At 29.0% G+C, this 14,930-nt stretch overlaps 1 protein-coding gene and 1 long non-coding RNA gene across 2 annotated transcripts in view; one reads left to right on the top strand and one right to left on the bottom strand.

The window, feature by feature from the left end:
* Nucleotides 1-14,930, top strand: part of LOC148231934 (uncharacterized) — a 326,124-nt gene that overhangs the window by 61,832 nt on the left and 249,362 nt on the right. The window lies entirely within an intron of this gene.
* The window catches only part of LOC148231936 (zwei Ig domain protein zig-8-like), a 97,670-nt gene that overhangs the window by 75,813 nt on the left and 6,927 nt on the right, over nucleotides 1-14,930 (bottom strand). Inside the window, exon 2 of the mRNA XM_088191744.1 lies at nucleotides 2,374-2,608. Within this exon, the coding sequence (XP_088047870.1) occupies nucleotides 2,374-2,437 (64 nt within the window). The 5' untranslated portion in view covers nucleotides 2,438-2,608. The remainder of the gene's footprint in view (nucleotides 1-2,373; nucleotides 2,609-14,930) is intronic.

Below are 14,930 nucleotides of genomic sequence, written 5' to 3'. Positions count from 1 at the left end.
GAAATTAGATTTGAAATTATTTTCTTGCAAGTAAATCGTGATTTACTCTATCAAACACCTTTTGAAATCTGTGTAACTTATACACCAAATTCTAATGATTAAGTGACAGGTGGTTTTATATATTGGCTACTGTTTTTTATTATATAATTAAGGTATATAACGGGTTTCATAAATGGAATAAAAAAACACCTTCGTACATATAGAAATAAATTAAAATATTAAGACTTTATTATTGTATATTTTTATTTTTTCTTTTTGTTATGTATTTTTTATATATTTTTATATATGTTTACTAAATTTGTTAGATGTATAGATTAGCTATTAAGCTAAATAAATTAATAAAATAATAAATAATAAATAAATAAATAATAAATGCAAAATGTACTAAAATACGCCCATTTATATTATTTTAACAAACATCTGTCTAAATCTCCGTCACATTTTCATTAGCTCCAAACAAGTATCACAATCGATCGTTGCTGCAAAATATTGCCGACATAAAAAAATCCACCGGAGAATTTGAGCAATTTTTATATGTTTGAGAAAAATGTCCCACTTTGCATTTTTAAACAGGACTCCCATGGCATTTTTCGTTGGTGAATATTGCGGCAAACTTGGGTGACAGCGGTTTAAACAATGAGCCCGGTCCCCGCGGAAAACCTGAAGCCGGTTCTGTGTTTCCCGATTTTCAGCTTTGCCGCCCGAAACTTCAACTGAGCCGAAATGTGTTACATGAGGACGAACTCGCATATTTAGTGTTATCGCGAAAACTTTTGCCGTTGTCCAAAAGCGATATTTTACTAGCGAAATTTTGCACTGCAACTGCCCTTCAACTGTGCTAGATTTATGTGTGTGTATATTTCACGTTGCGAAGCAGCGGACTAAGTTATTCGAGCCGTTCGACGAGAATGTGAACTTTTTTTAATTTATAGTTTTGGAGATACGTAGGTGAATTACATGAAAGCGTTATTGTTTTTATAATCAACTTGGCAAAAGAGGTATAGAACCATTTTATCCAAGTTGTTGACAAAGTGCATGGATGTTTTTCAGTTAATTGGTATTTTAAAAGGAAGATTAAATCACAGAAAGAGGGCTACAAGAACTGTTTTATTTTAATAACAATATATTCCAAAAACGCTCACGTCCTGAGAGGGAATCCACCATATGAGCACCACAGCAAAAATGGATCAATCTCCACTACAGTGTCGCAGCCACGCCAATTAGAGCTCCGAGGATTTTCAACGGACATCATCCCTGCGCCAGCTTCTCCACCACCACTCGGAGAATAGCAATCTCGCCTATCATAGGTTGTCGCAATATGTAATATAATACATTAAAATTCTCACTTGCTTCCACCTGCGTCTTGCTGGCTGCGAAGTCACACCCCTCAGGGTTAGAATCCCGAAAAAAGATTGTTGTAAAAACATTTCGTGACATAGATATGTCTAAAATTAAAAGGTCTGTGATGACAGATGGGGCACGTTGAGAAAAAATAAAGAATTTTTGAAATTTTTGTTTTGTCTTAAAGTAAAGGAAAAACTAACGTTCAGTTTAAGATTTAACAAATGCAATTCATCATAAAAAAGTCACTAATGTGAGATACTATTAGTTTTTGCTTTCTTAATAAATAATTATATACAAGATATAACTTTTTTTACAAGAACTTAAAATGCTACAAAATTATGGATATTTCTAGATATGACTTAGCACCCCATTTAATTTTTTTTTTTGATAATTTTGACACACAGAGTATTAAAGTTTTGCCATTACTGGTGTAAATAGCAATTATAACACATAATCTTAAACCCTATCTGCATTTTATGTATTATAGTTTGAAAATAACGACGTGAATAAAATATGAGCTCAAACTCCTATATATTATAACGCCTAATAACTCAATCATAAATATTCCTTTTGGTGCATATGTGTGTATTTTTATCTATACGTTCTACAACGATAAATAAACACACACACGATTTAACAATTTTCCGCACAAACAAATACCTTGAGCACTACAGGTAGAGTTTATTTCATGAACCTTCCGTTGCCCTTTTGGCCTTTCTTAATCCATTTCTAAATGTCAAAAGGTCATAGTGTATATGTTTCACTAGGGATACAGATAATTTTTTGCAAAAGCATAAAATGTATAATTGTACAGATTTAAAAGTTCTTATCATAAGTACCGTAATAACGTTGAAAGAAAATACTTTTGTTTATAATACACTCCCTGTTTTACTGTTTGAGAGACCCTCTCGAAAATTAAAACAATGAAAGTTTAAAGTTTTTCATTTGTATAATGGTATAAACAAAACTCAAAATATATAAGTATATATGATACATAAACATACAAAATATAATATAAGATTTACTTACTTGTTTTGATGAGTAACATCAGCAACACCAATGGCCACAATAAAGTTTCTTTTATAGAAAACATGTTCAATTTTTTTGCACTATAATTTGAGTATATCACATAATTTGTGGTTTATTATTTTTAAATTTAACTTAACTCACTGTATAATCATTTATTTTGTATTTGTAATTATTAAAATATTAATATTTTTATCTGTTGGGTTTTATACTGCGTATATTCTTCATTGTGGCGTATCTGAAACATAAGGAAATCAATATTAATAAAATTTAATAGTATGGTATGACAAAAAAGATCAATAGGGCTATTTAATAATATAAACCTAATTTTCTATTATTATATCATACACACGCTATATACATTTCTGTTCCAAATATGTATTTTTGTATTTTCTTTTTGTATTAAGTGTTATTTTTCTGTTCTACTGATTTATTCAGAAGATTAAGGTAAAAATGTTATTTTAAAGCTATGTAAAAGCAAAAAACATTTATAGTAATAATATGTTAAGAACGTGCTATAATATTAAAACATATTATTGCATAAAGTTTTAAAAGTCTACGTAACTTAGTTAAGTTTCAAATTAACTAATTTTGGTTTAGCAATGGTAAATTAATATTGTATAGATTTTTAACTTATATTACTTTATAAATCGATGATAAAATAGAATAAAGTAAATCTTGTAAATAAAAAAATATATTTTGTTACAAAAAAGTTTTTTTGTAAAAATTTTTAAAACTGAAAATTTTACTTTTTCAAATATTGTTTGTATAATTTACTTATGTTTATTATATTAAGTATTAAAAATTAATCAAATAAATTATATATTATAGTTTGATATTTGTAGTTTCACTATGATATTAATATAGTATAGCAAAAATACCACAACCACAAACGGGATAGACTAACCAAATAATTTATCTTATTTTCATCAAGAATCTTAATCCTTTCGTCGATTATTATTATTTCAATTTGTCACAAATAACAGCATTAAAGTTCGATTCTCAAAGAATCCTGAAGCTGTAAATAATTAAATATTACCTATCACAGAATAGCTCTACACTTTTTGAATAAATTTGCGTAATATATATCACAAAAAATAAGAAAATATTATCTTTGAGAAAATCAATATTTTTTTTACATTTTAATCAATATTTTAATGCAGCTCGTTAACGTTGCGGAAGTATATAATTCACCCGAAATGGGCCCAAATTATTTAATTATATATCTCCACTTATATATTCTTACAACTTTGTTAAAGTTCTCACTCCATCACAACACCGCGGGGGACGATCGTTGGCGAACAGTGGGCGAAATTTCCCCCGGGCGCCTCTTTCCGCCCTTGTTCGGCGGTATTATTTTTGCACCCCCCGGGGCCAACAATTCAGAGGGGATGGAAGGATTTCGGAACCCTTCGCCCGCTTAATGTGACGCTTTTTTACCCGTTTCATATGTTACGATCTCGCAAAGTCACTATTGACAAATCCGAGCCCTCTCGGATTAGCGATTCCCTAATCAGCCATGAAACGCGAATAATAATAAATATAAATGTATGCATATCATAAATCCCATAAAATAAAATTATTTTAAATAATATTTATCTAATATATTTTTAAACACTTCATAAGGTATCGTACCTGAGTACCAATATACAAAATATATGCAAAAGCTCTCTGTAACATACCGTCTAATTAACTGAAAAGACAGTGAAAGTAGAATAAAATATATTCTGGGAATTGTAAAGAAAAATAAAGCACTATTTTATTCATTAAGTTTACAACGTTGAGTTTTGGATAAACTTACTCATTTATGTATTTTATAACATGTCATATTTTCGCAAAGAAAAAAAACATTAAACAATCGGCAACCAACACTAAAATGGTTGTTCTTGGGCACGAACATAAAAAAAATTGTTGAAATACTAGTACAAAAAAACGTCAAAAATATTAAATATATCGGCAGGTGTATTGTATTCATGACAGAATTTATATGCAGGCAATTCTTAGTTAATGTGATATGTCCATAAATTAAGAATATAATTTATATTACATGATGGCGCACCTTTCATGCCAAAAAGAAATCGTCATTCACTGGCAACAAAAATGATATTAAAGCTAAAAACTTTGTATGTGTTATGGCTTGTAATCTATATATGGCAGATAAGTGTGATGATTCTTACGTAAATAAGTTTTAACTCTTTTAATAAAATTTAGTTATATTTATTAAGAAAATAAAAATTATGAAAGGCTTGGCATTATTTAAATTTTAATACCAAAAAATTACAAGCTCACTCTAAGTTTGATATTGAGATTACCTGTTTATTTTCAACAACTTAATTTAAGCTACTGTTTCAGAGCAAGGTTAACTCCGAAATTTTGTATCTAGAATTTAATCTATTCATTTATGAATGCTTCTTGTCAAGAATTGTACCCTTCTGATCTAGCACTGTTCTTATATTTTCCCTTCGGTTAACAACTAATAAATCCTTTATTAAAGCTCTCAAATTTTATTAATAAAGTTCCTTGTTTCATTATTTATTAATAATATTACTTCCTTTGTATATATCATAAAAGATTAAAGGTCCTTGATACATTTGGCGAGAAGAGTTATGTCGTTTGTGTATCAAATATTTTTTCAAGCAACGCATTTTTTTGGGGATTGTTATATTTTATTCTTAATAACGTATTAGAAAGAAATAAAAACAGAAATTAGTCATTGGGAATAAACCGTCATCTATTCAAAAGTAGGCTTAAAAATTGAATTTATTCGTTGGGTTGGCTTAATGCGGTATAAATTTTGTTCTCGGTTGGTATTCCAAGTTCAAGGGACGATGTCTTATAGTCAACACTACACGGATATTGCGCCATAATGTCTGCCAGGGCCGTTTTGGAGCTCGGGTTTGGACTAGGGCCCGAGTAGGTGGTATTTGGGCTGATGGTGCTCACTTTTTATCGCCGAACCCAAAACCTCCGACGGGGTTGAAACAGACCGAGTTTTACGAGTGGTCATATAATTCTGTGTGTCCATTCCGTTAAAACTTCATTATTTGCATACAAAATCTACAGAGCTGAACGATATGTGAATATGTTAGTAAGAAATAAGATTGATAAAAAAAGTTAATAGTAGCATTTAATAAACCTAATGTTTTTAAAACACCCATGAAATATTATATTAGGTAATAATAAAATGAAAAACATACTTATTTCATATTTATTAATTCAATATGGTATATGTTGGTGCTTGCTTATTTATAACACTAAAAAATTTGTACTTCACGTCAGTGGCAGAACTAATATTTTGTCATTCCTAATCACAAATACAATAAAATAATCCAAAACAGTAAAGCGCAAACCATGAGTCCCGGGGTCGCAAAAATTAAATAAATTTATTTGACAATATATTATTAAACAAGAATCGTGTACCAGTAAGATATGTATTTCTGTGTGCAATCGCCAATTTCTGTGACAAAGCGACGCGACGCAGATTGCGTACTCTCTCAGTCTCTCACCCACTATGTGACTACGGATGACTTATGGCATGCGATTTCAAACATAGAAGTAATCCTAAGCTATGTGCAACTTAACAAAGAAAATGTCGTATCGCGAAGTAAGTTAAATAGTAAGGTTACACTATTATTATAATGCATGTTTCTTTATAAATAACCAGAAATACTAGCAAGGACAATTGCGAAAATTAGTTTTTCATTAAAAAACTTTTAAGTTTTCACATCACCTTCTTGTGTATTTTTACACTGTAGAACAAAGCTGGTGTTATCCTTAATATTTTTTATTACTATAATAATGCTCATTTTTCCATTTAGTGGTTTAATGTCAGAACTTCATTTGCTACTAAATCAATCGACTATGATATTCAGTATTTAAGTACAGTAATCAATCAACTTACATAATGAACTTACTACACAAATTTCTGATAAAATTAGAACGCAGTAACAAAAAATTAAATCTCAGCCTTAAAAGACTTAACCAGGCAAAAGTATTTGATGTTCGCGATAAAATTCTCGAAAAATACAATAAAATCGCGCAAACCTAAGAAACTAAAACCTACAGATAATTCATTTTAAAAATATTCGAATCAGTTAAAAATAAGTACACAAAAAACAAGAAATATCATTGCCAATATAGACAAGAAAGACAGTGATGATAGCTAGCGCTTTTTCAATATTGTATGAAATTATTTAAATATTATAAAATTGATATCAAAGAAACTAGATCAATAAGCAAATATAAACACCCATAGTATATAATGATTCAATACTACAAAGTTAGCTCATGGTAAATTTTAGGTGTAATAAAAATAGCTTCGACAACAAATCATCTTAATATTTTGATTAAGCATATATGCTCTAGTTCTCAGTAACAAATAGCTTGTGTCTTTTAATGTTCGATATAGAAAAAGCTTTTGACATGGCGGTGTGATTTACAAACTACACAAATAAAAAACGTACGACTATCTGCTATTTAATATACCTATACATAATAAGTAAAAGCTATATTGTTTATCTAAATCATGAACCCTCGATACCTTATATATTTATTTTGACAAAATGTGAAATGTACTTGATTTTCTAAAAAATATATATGAAAAAATGTATGAAAATTGCAAATATGCATTTACATTTAATCATATGGCCCTTTGTTTTTCAGGTACCCCTTTGAGGCTCTTGAACCACGTAATTCTGCTATAGATTCACATTCGTAATTTCGCGCTTCACGCTTACGAAGTGCTCGCTCTTAAAACTCTCACATTTCATATATGTTTATAAATTACTAATGGATCAGAAATGTCTCTCTTATCAATCTCAAAGATCGCATAAACGAAAGGATGCATCGTGATAGTAGAAAACGTAGACCTGAACCCATCTACTAGAATATATAATAAGGTGACATGTTTCTGAATCTACTAGTATAAATAATACAAATAAGCAATCTGTATATATCCACTATTTGATAAAAACAGGCAACCTATTCTTAAGCACAGTCCAAAGCTACCTCTATACGTGTGACGCGTATCGTCTTCGATAACAAGTAACTTGCTTACAAATGTTTTTTACCACACTTTTAAGTAGCCATTTTACTTGATAGTATTTTTTTATTAAACATAATTAATTAAATAAAAAAGATCTAACTTATTATTGACTATTCTTGCTATAAAAAAGAGCGTTTTTTATTAAAACAGACAGAGTTACCAGTTCAGGTTAAAATTTATATATGACTTTCTAGAAGATTTATACCATCAAGCACATTGAAAAGATTTTAATAATTTAGCGTTAAATAATAAAATAGTAAAAGCTTTGTTTGTTTAATTAGTAATATGTTTATACAAGTGGCTCAGAAGTCGCCAACTAATTTAATTACCCCATAATTTAAAAAATAATAATTTAATCACAAAAATGTCGATTAGACTTTTTAAATTAATCAATATTTTTTTATAAATTAATTGAAAAAAAATATATCACCTAGGTAACCTCCATTTTCTGCTGCGCACAAAGCTGCTCTTTTCACTGTATTATCCATGAATTTTCTATGACTGCATTTTCCGTGATGTTGCATTTTTAGAAACACTGTTCTTTACCCGTTCAAACGTGGCTGCAATTTTAATTGCAGTTTTCTCGTTCGTGAAAAGATCGAAACTGATCATTGTGCTCGAAAATGTTGAATTATTCGCTTTCAACAAATGAATATTTTTTTGTAAAAAATAATTCAAACACTTTTGTTCTTTGCTCCGTAATGAAACTTTCCATGTTTAATTGTTAATGTTTGCTTTCAATTATTATTTAAAAAAAACAAACTTACAAAATTAATTAGTTATAAATTGTTAACGCTGGCTCGCGACTTCTAGCCCACCCTGTATTACCAGCTTATAAGTCATACCTTATACCAAACGCTAATTGTATTAATATTTAAATGATAAAAAGCCAAAAGTCTTTTATAAAATAAAAATGTAATGTAAATTGCCGCAAAAATCCATCAAGCTGATCGGCTTTGCTTTGAACTTCGAAGACTACCTAAAATAAACTGCTTTTCGCCAAAATAATATTGTATAATATAAAATATTTATTAAAATCTAAAAATCGTATTATTAGAAACTCAAATATATTTATTTAAGAGTAAAATAATACGAGTTAAAGTTAATTATTTAAATTATGTTTGTTAGGAATATATTATTATTTAAAATATTTTAATATTTATAATATATTTTTTCTATAAGATACAAGATCGAATTAACTTCCCGTGAATTGCCCTGGGATTATTTCATTTATTATGTATATCTTTGCTTATCGTTTTTACAGTCATTGCTTGCATTTAAATGAAAAACATAATGAGTTGTTATAAATAAATTATTTTAATTTAATTTATTATCCTAGCATACACACATGCTATATCTCATTAAAAGCTCCCCTTACAGAGCTGCGTATGCATCATCAATCATCGGAATATTTATCAATATGTTGTTCGCACCCTTGCAATCCGTCTTAAAATTTAATATAATGATATACATAAGATACATAAAAAGATCGGCAATATTTATAAATCAATGATAAATTTGTAATAACATTTGATCAAATTATCGATCATTTTAAACAATGTATACCATCCAACTTTAATAGTTATCTTTAACTTTAACTTAACTAAGTAGACCGAAAATTAAAATTACGATAAATCAAATAATTCAGTTACAATTTAGGTGATTCGCCAAACCGCTATTCATCAATGCTAAATTAAGATGTAACACAATAAATTTAAATTAACTTTCATCCCTTTCTATTGATTCATTGATCAAAGTACATTATACAGCAATATAAAGTTAAAATAATACGCTAAATACATTATTTTTAATGTCAAATGTAATATAAAAGATTTATTGATTTACGACAAATATATAAGTACGGTGGTAGAATTACAAAGGAGGAATTTTTATTCGAAAATTTATTTTCACAGTATTAAAATATTTAGTGAATTTACTTATTAGTTTATTTTACAGCTTCTGAAACATATGGAATGATACTTAAATATATAAACTCACACTATAGTGACGAATCACTTAAATAGTAAACTGATTAAACCGACATGTAATAATTATAACATATATTAAATACATATATAATACTTTTAACAATGAATTAACAAATTTAGATCTTAAGATTAAATTAAAGCCAGTATTTTATACTTCAATTAATACAGAAAAATCTGTTATCAAATAAATCCTGATATTTTTTTTTCATAAAAATATTTCCAACAAAACGGAGTGCAAATTAGGTCTAACTAATTAAATTCATACAAATAAAACTTTAAGGATTTTTTTTTTAATCTTTGATGTTTTCACTAATAGTATATCTACTATTTATGATGTATATTTTATATCACACTTAAAGAATATTAAACATTTATCCAACCCTAATCAGATTTAAATAAAATATATCTCAAAATTGTTTTGCTAACTTATATTGTTTTTCAAAGCGTTAATATGTGATTATTTAGTTTCCATATAAAAATATTGCTTAGCCATATTTTTAGATATAGACAAGGCTTTTGACAAAGTGTGGCACCCTGGACTACTCTACAAAATTAGGAGACTGCTTTGACCCATCTTCGTAATAATACCTATGAAATAAAATTAGAGAATTAAATACAAAACTGTACCAAATATAGCAATATTCATAAACATATGCTGTATTTGTTATACACGATAGATACTCCTCAGATGAACACAGCAAGAATTGCTTCGTTTGCTGACTACACATAATAGCGTGTGATAATGACCTAAAAATAGCATCGAAGAGATCATCTTGCAAAATTCCAAGCTTGGATCTCTAAATAGCAATTCAGAGCAAATGAATCTAAATAAATCTATGTTAAATTTACTAAGAACAAAGATACTTATCCTCTGGTTTTGCTTAACGGGCAATATACCACAAATATCTTGATAAAAGACTGATCTGCAAAACTCATATTTGGAACAAAAAATAACATCTTAGACTTTAACTTTACAGGCACGCACTGGATCACAAAATCAAGTTAAAGCTCATTATTGAAAACAAAATGATAATATATAACTCTATTATAAAACCTTCACGGTGTTATGGAGCTAAAATTTTGAGTATGACCTCCATATCCAATATTAATATTTTTGGGAGATTCCAAAAAAAAAAAATAGCTCAGATTGATAACCGGTGCTCCTTGGTTTGTGCCAAACAATTATATTTTAAGTGATTGACACTATGTCAGAAAATAATGTAAAATAAATCATTTTAAAGGTAAATAAATAATCTTTTAACATAATTAAATCTCACCCCAGGATACAGACAAGTAATCTGCTAAAAAGCAATGTTATAACTAAACGTAAACTTTATCGTGTAAATATGTTAAAACAAACAAATATATTAAGCTAACATAAGTATTGTAATCACCACTGACAAAAGTTCAACCAACCGACCCTTAATAATATAATAATTGCTTATTGTTCAAATAGACAGATTTAATGTTAATAAAAAAAATGATAGTTTAGGAATATTTAACTTCAGATTTAAAACTGATATAATGCATTCTTAAGCCTTAAAAGCAATATGGGCTTTATAAAAATTAATACAGATTACTTCGTCGCAAGAAGTATCTGATTTAATGAAGTTTTTTTAGATTTAATGTAATCTTTGTATACCTACCACATAATATTTGATAACATCATTTAATGAATTCGTGGTTCTGAGAATAAAAAGATGGAAATGTCGAAAGAGGAAAAACACTCGACAGCGAGACGGATCATCTATGTACGCGGACAGCTCTCAGGCCGCCCGCGGAGCGAAGAAGTAGAAGGGTGAAAAAAAGCAACCCCCAGGGGTGAGATTGATCAGACGGTGGGCGGGGACAAAATGGGGGTGAATAATATATTTTTCCGGTGGAATTAGAGGGAAACGCAAAAAAGCTATTCTCTCCCGGCGATTAAGCTTAATAAAACTAAGTAAAAATAGAACGTTCCGCAGATTCGTCTCGAGTTTCGTGTTTTTGCCATTCTTCTCCCTGCCTTTATTTGTGTAGCCGGCAAACAAAATTTAACGCTTTATTCTGTTATGTCTTTATTCTCTTTTCGTTTGTTGCAGCTTTAATTTTAGCGTTGTTAAAGCTCGAAAATTTGTTAACGCTATGCGGATGCACTGAACGATTAGAGCAAATTCAATTTCAAAGATCCCACTAGAATTAAATCCCAGCAATGAACGTTTGTAATTGCTTTTGTTGAATTTTCATATATACTTCGTTAAGCAATCAGAAACAGATACGGTCAAAAAACAGTGAGTTATAAAATAAAGAAATACCCCACTGGAATAAATACATAATAATATAAAAAATTCAGTTGCAACTAGAGCTACACAAATTTTTTAGGTGATTTCACTAGCCGCGAAATGGTAAATGATAGGTATTGCCTATGGGAATAGATAACTATTGTGGTTATCTATTTTGCTTCACACACAACATTTATTGGTTAATAGGTATTTTTATCTTAAGTAAAAGTATCTTAATTTATATATGTAAATATAATATATAAAAATAATTTTAAATTACACCTATATTAGATAACCATTATCATTTTAATTATTTAGAATATATAATTGTTAATGTATGTATGTGTAAACTTACATATTTTAGTTTCAAAATTTGTTTCTTGCTTTAAGGTTTAATATAAGTTATTCATCAGCTATTATTTATGTATTTTTTAAATAGAAAAAGTGGCATTTCTGTACAAAACATTTCTATAGAACAGGTATAGAATGTATAATTTTGAAAAGTTTTTAATTTGCACCTCTAAATATAACATCAGATACAAATATTGCACGTGTAAGTTAATATTATATAGTAGATACCCAAAATAATAATGTGCAACTGATATAAAGCTTTGCGTACCATAGTTTTTTGTTTTATTTAAAGAGAAACAAAAACACTAAGCAAAAAAATATGTTTTAAATCGTATTAAATGTTATTTTTTCTTATATTTAAAAAAAAACTTTGTATTAAACGCAAAAGTTTTAAGAATCAATGTCTTTAAGACGTTGATGGATATATGTTACACCAAATAAAAGGGTAGGATTGATCTTTCATACAGTGTTGAATATTTTATATATACTTTTAAAAACCGCTTACACTTTAGCTTAATATGTGGTACATCAAAGGAAAGTACCTGAAATGAGCTTTCGTTTTTTGTGCAGCTGCAAAAGTTCACGAGGTACCCCCAAGAGCAATATTTTTATTTTATTTTTCACAGTAAAAGTTTATATCCAAAAAAATCTTTTACAAAACTTTTATACCATTCACTCTGCTCGCACACCTTATATTGCATACACATGTATGTACATATAGTATAATACTTTTACAAACGCACACATGTCGGCACTTTGTCATTTCTTGACGCCTGCTCTATCAACCATCTTTATAGCTTTCAGATACTTTCTAGTACTTCACAGCGTTCGATATTTTCCTTTGATCACACTAGAAATTTCATTCATGTCACTTATAAATGGCTTCAGATCCTCTTGAGAGCTGGATAGTCAAAGAGTTTATTATAGCTTCAGAAATAAGGAATTAACGGATTATTAGTGATGCGACACCGAAGTGAAATTGAAATATGAATCATACATAATGCGCTTTAATGTGACAAATTATGTTATTAATAAAACCTATTTAAGCAAATAGTCGCAAAAAATACTAAGACATTTTAACATGTAATCGAACAAAATGATATAAATTCAGCTAGGGCCGACGAGGGCGAACTTTGACATGGGAAAAATAATGATTCCGGACCTCATGACAAAAATGGCATTTTAAATATTTTTACGAGTTAACCCTTTCTATTCTACAAATAAACATACAAATTAACTCCCATAATTCATAATTTATGCGAAATATTTTAATTGGCCATTAAAAATTATATTACCAAGCGTTCCCACTGCAACAGCGCCGACACGATTTTATTGCTTTTGACATGAATTTTTGCCTTCTGAGAAGTGATATTTGTTTTTGCGCTTTCCTATTGATCAAAATTCGGTTAAAAATTTTTTGATCAGCCTAATTAAATTAGGAGTATAGTAATACCGGTAAGGATCATATTTTTAAAACAGTGTAATATCGAAATGCAGACAAACTGTGGAGTAATTACGTAGAAAATATTCTACGTAAAGGATGTTCACAAGTTTATATAATATTTTTAGTACTACAGTTTTAAGTCTTAATATTAGACAGTACATCTATATTAATCGATTTACAAATAGTGAAAATGAACATGCGAGCAAAAATAAAAGTATAAGTAATTTTTATGGGTAGTCATGGAAGTAAATAGTGTGAAGAATACGCCATGCTTTAAATATGCATTCATTGAAACGATAAATTGCCTGTCAAGTACCAGTAAAGATTATTTATATATAAAAAATATTAATAAATCATGAAAAGCTTAGAATATGAGTCATTTAAGTATTTTATAGGATTTAAAAAAAATAATAGAGAAGAGTCATCTATATTATTATGTTTTAATCATCTGAATCCTAATGATAGCTATCCATTGAATTTTTTAGGACCTTAAATTATATAAAAAATCCCAAAAAAAAACCTCTACTAATGACAAACCTCGTTATTTTTTTACCAATCGCAATTTTTACGCTCGACTGTCGAAAAAATCGTGAAAATTTTACACTCTCTGATATTTATTTCTTATAAATAACACGGTCGTAATTATCTCGCGAAGAGCGCGAAACGCCATAACGACTGAGCGTAACGGGCAATAAAACCGAAAGCGCCGTAAATTTTTCGGTTCGAATCGTAATTTTTACGTCCGTTCGAAAATTCGGACCGCGTCCGTAAAAGTGTCATAACGACAACGGACAAATTCCGTTAGGTCGGGAGAAAGAGAGAAAGAGCCGTTAGTTATTGCGCCCGGTGAGCTTTCGCAATAAACATCAACGAGAATTTTTTTATTTTTACTGCTACACTATCGCTTTTTCCGTGATTTTCCAAAATGAGCTTTCACCCGTTACGGTTACAACTTACTGCGAACGAACGGTTAACGCTCCGGATTACTGCCGACTTAACGACAGGTTCAGACGCACGAAAATATTGCCATTTGTGGTGGAGAAACAGACGTATCAATTACAAATGGTTGTTTTCGTTTGTTGAAGAATGTGTGAAGAGAAAATCCGTAGAGAAGAAAAGGGCATTCAAGGAGTTTAATTGTCTGTCAAGATACACACTTTCCTTCTACGTAAACCATGTAATATATTTACCAACACTATTAAACTAAAAATTATATTATCATATATATACCATTTTTCTATATACTGATTACTGATATAAGTAACTCATGTGCCTAAACATATAAATTACTCAAAGCCTTAATACAAGTGAAAGGCAAATTATTTCTTATTACAGTATAACCCTGATCTAGTGTTAATTTATTTTTTATAAAAACAAACATCCTTTTGCTTTGATTATTCGTGTCCTTTGTCTTAAAACCAAAAATTAAAAAGAAAAATTAATTATCATATTTACGGTAAAGATGCAATTTA

The sequence above is a fragment of the Plectrocnemia conspersa genome, unplaced genomic scaffold, assembly GCF_051122295.1.
Source record: "Plectrocnemia conspersa isolate PC_06_02 unplaced genomic scaffold, ASM5112229v1 ptg000009l, whole genome shotgun sequence".
NCBI lineage: Eukaryota > Metazoa > Arthropoda > Insecta > Trichoptera > Polycentropodidae > Plectrocnemia > Plectrocnemia conspersa.
Note: the sequence above shows the minus strand (reverse complement) of the source record. Positions and strands in the feature narration are given on the sequence as shown.